Below are 3,461 nucleotides of genomic sequence, written 5' to 3'. Positions count from 1 at the left end.
TCCTACCTAAGGGTTAAAACGGTGCCTTCGCGCCTGCCCCGGTACCCTGCCCAATCGGTAGCCAATCCACGAATTCGGGTCCGTAACGTTAAAAACCATTCCGATTGCAGGCGCGGGGATGATCTTTTTAGTCACAATCATGGTTATGGTCATGGTCAGGGTCTTTTACTTCGAATCCGTCGACTCTGTACTTTTTTATTTTAATCAACTCAGAGTACTCAATAGCTGCTGCCTACGATTCGAGTTATCGCTACGGAGTCTGATGACAACCTTGGAAAAGATGACAAAAAAATGATTCGCTAGTATCATTACAGTAGAGGTTATGGGGTACTCATCTTGAAACTACAAAGATCCTTGATCGGGGCCATGCTATCTATTGGCTGCAAATTAATGTCCCCTTCCCACTATGGATTTCTTACCCAATAAACTACAGCATGTAATTTTTTAAGGCAGGCTGTGTTGTACTTTGGTGGATGTGAAGGACTTACAAACGTACAATACGGCTCAACGAAGCCGTTCCTACTAGACTACGCTACCACGGATCGCGGCAAATCGTCTTAGTTCTGTCGATGAATACCCACACAGAGATCCCACATGATGTAAGACCCTGCGCGCTGGTTGACAATAAACCCTACGCAATCTGTAATATTACATTTGTCCAAGCTAGTAAATGAAATGGGTTTCGTTCAGACCAACCGGCCAACCGACCAACAGCAGATCGGATAGCCTAGAGATCTTTGCGAAGAAACGCCACACCCGCTCAGATAAGAAGCGATTGGTAAACGAACGGACCTCCAGCGGGCTTTCAACGTAGGGCCAGCACGGTCCAACCAGAATCAGCCGTTGCTTCAGTGATACACAACATATTGTTTCCCCATGAGTGTCCCGAGATCTTACAATGCCTTGTGCCTCGTTTCACAGAGACCGACCTAGTATGCACGTCAGAAAGACGGGCAGGACCGGCTGAGCCTTACTGGCCTATTTCGTTCACGTAGTGTCACATACCAATTTTTTATTGTTAGGCACTTGAAAAAGTATGTGTGGTGTAACCTCAGGCTTAATGAGAAGAGAGGGAGGGAAAAAGGAAAATCAAAATATACAGGGGTTAAGCCAAGGAGGCTCGCAGGTAGTGAGTGGGTAGAGCTACGATGCACACAGTAAGACGGGCCGATGGGCAGAATATCAAGATACCAGAAAATAAAGTCGTTTTTTCTGCTTCATCTAAAAGCTAGGCAACAATGCCGTGGAATTGGAGCGAAGTCCGAATCCTTCCCAGCCAGGGCAGCTTATGCCGGGGACCGCCGTGAACGCCAATTCACTTCCCAGCTTGCTAAACCTGGAGTGAGTTATCGTGATACTAGTAATACATGATATAGAAGAAGAAGAAAAGACACGCCGTTCTTGATATGATGCCCAATGTGATGTTTGTTTCCGTCGATGGTACAAGTTCTATAGCCCATTTTCCCTTAATGATAACCAAACTCCGTGTCCCAAGGGTATGCGTACAAGGTAATCAATCAATAACAATGTGGAACCGGTACAGGTAGAATGCCGCCCTGCCAACCCATCGTCTTCGTCGTTATCGTAGTTGGGGAATAATTGTAATAGTAAATAATAATGAAATCATCTCTTCGTAAATGGCATAGGTGCCAAAAGGTTGCCGTGATGCTGGTGTTGGTGTTGTTGGGGCATCGTCACAGGTGGTAATTGGGTTGCAGGAGCAACTAGGTGTCCTGGAGTGCTACCGAGTGTTCTCGTTGGCGCCGGGTAGGCATCGTATCCATCGGCGCGCAAGTCTAATGTACCCAAGTCGAAGCGTTTGGCGCAACCATCTTCCATGTGTCTGTAGTAGCATTGCATATTAGCTGCGAGTTCACCAAGTGGGGCAATATTATATGGGATTTTACCTTCGAAGGGTATCTTTCCGCGCAAACATCCGGCCACAATAATCACATTTATGGTTCTTCTCTTTCATGTGAACACTTTGGTTATGCCTTTGCAAGTCCGTCTTCCGTACGAATTTTTTGTTGCAATCCGGTACTGTGCAGGGGAAGGGGTATTCCCTCTTCTCATCGTGAGTTTCCATATGCGCCTTAAAGTTGTAGCTCCTGCTGAATAGCTTGCCACACCCCTTGACTTCACATTGGAAGTTGGCCTCCTCTTTCGTAGTTAGCTTCCTGGGTTGCCTCCTCTGTGCCCTCGGTACTCGGAGCTGCCGCCTGTCGTGAGGGAAAGCCCCTGAGGCGCTAGGGCCAGCGTAAAATTGGTCCGATTCGAGAGACGGGTACTCTGACTTTGGCCACGAACCTGAAGGGACATCCGATAGGTATCCAGAGCTGCCGGCAGTCGAGCCGTAGCTATTGGGTTCCAAAGGTAAAGACTGGGCAGAGCGAGGGCTTGGGTACTGAGTTAACTCGGGACCATTGCCGTAGTCGGCGGTCATGGCATTGGGGTTTTCCATCTTTATCCGCGGTATTGGCGAAACACTATGAGAGTAACCGAAGGCGTGCCTCGAGTTCGGGTCTGGTGAACGAGAAGCGCCTGAAGACATTGGGGGAGGGGTACTACTTGAGAGAACTGGTGCCTGGGAAGGGTGAGACGAATATAATTCGTGGCTATACGACGCATGCATGCTAGGTTCGTAGTGAGCAAAAGTGTCATAGTCGGCCGACATGATATTCGGCGCGCCTGATGTCGAGCTAGGATGCATCACGGCTGTCCCACTCCAGCCAGCCGAGGTCATCATATCCAGAGGCGGGAGTGAGTTTTCGGAACCCATATTGTTAGACATCGTCGCGCAAGACTGCTGCTCGAACATAGAAGCAATCTTGTAGATGGGGTCAACAAAATCCGGAGAAGGATAGTCCAGAGTAGGGCTGTCAGAGCAATTTGTACTTGGAGGTGACGCCGGCGACCTGGTCAAGGATGGAGGTGAGAGATCCATCGGGGGCTGTATCAAACGCAAGATACGTCCCAACAGACAGGAAAGGTTGGTTGTATAAGAAAGGCGAAGGGGGTCCCGGGAGTGTTGTGCAACGAGGCGAGTCCGCCGATGAGAGTAGTAGGTAACAGCGGGTTAAGTATGCGAGTGACTTTTTTTAATTCCCTTTTCCAACTGTGCCTAGTAGGCTAGTCAATGACTTCTGATCTGAGGCTTGATAGCTGGAGGTGTCGATACATAAAAAAAGGCTATGGGGATAGTGGGATGTAAGCAATAGTTTTATACAAGCAGTCCCTGTACTACTAAACATCGGCTCACGCCCCTACGTATGATACTAGCCACCGTTGGTGTAAGAACGGACAGTAAGAGTGAAACTGTACCCCATATAACTGCAGCGAGATAAACATAGTGAGGCAGACACACCAGGAGCAACAAGCGCGATACATCCTGCACGATACCTAGTACCGTAGTACATCCAAGGCAGACTCCGGAAAATAATACATAATACCGGGGGTGGGAT

General features: G+C 48.6%; 1 protein-coding gene across 1 annotated transcript; it reads right to left on the bottom strand.

Moving 5' to 3' along the window:
• Positions 1–1,497: 1,497 nt before the first annotated feature.
• Positions 1,498–3,228, bottom strand: GGS22DRAFT_147000 (uncharacterized protein). The gene is made up of 2 exons (XM_047958924.1): positions 1,908–3,228; positions 1,498–1,843 (listed from the first exon to the last, which is right to left on the bottom strand). The coding sequence occupies exons 1-2, from the start codon at positions 2,942–2,944 to the stop codon at positions 1,624–1,626; spliced, it is 1,257 nt and encodes a 418-aa protein (XP_047818636.1). The 5' UTR covers positions 2,945–3,228; the 3' UTR covers positions 1,498–1,623.
• Positions 3,229–3,461: the final 233 nt, after the last annotated feature.

Source organism: Annulohypoxylon maeteangense (assembly GCF_022496945.1).
Source record: "Annulohypoxylon maeteangense strain CBS 123835 unplaced genomic scaffold GGS22scaffold_9, whole genome shotgun sequence".
NCBI lineage: Eukaryota > Fungi > Ascomycota > Sordariomycetes > Xylariales > Hypoxylaceae > Annulohypoxylon > Annulohypoxylon maeteangense.
Note: the sequence above shows the minus strand (reverse complement) of the source record. Positions and strands in the feature narration are given on the sequence as shown.

Bases quoted from the DNA above. Each gene is read 5' to 3' on its own strand.
- GGS22DRAFT_147000 (XM_047958924.1), bottom strand. From the start codon at position 2,944: ATGGATCTCTCACCTCCATCCTTGACCAGGTCGCCGGCGTCACCTCCA. The intron at 1,844-1,907 runs GTAAAATCCCAT...ATGCTACTACAG, and splicing joins CGGAAAGATACCCTTCGAAG to ACACATGGAAGATGGTTGCG.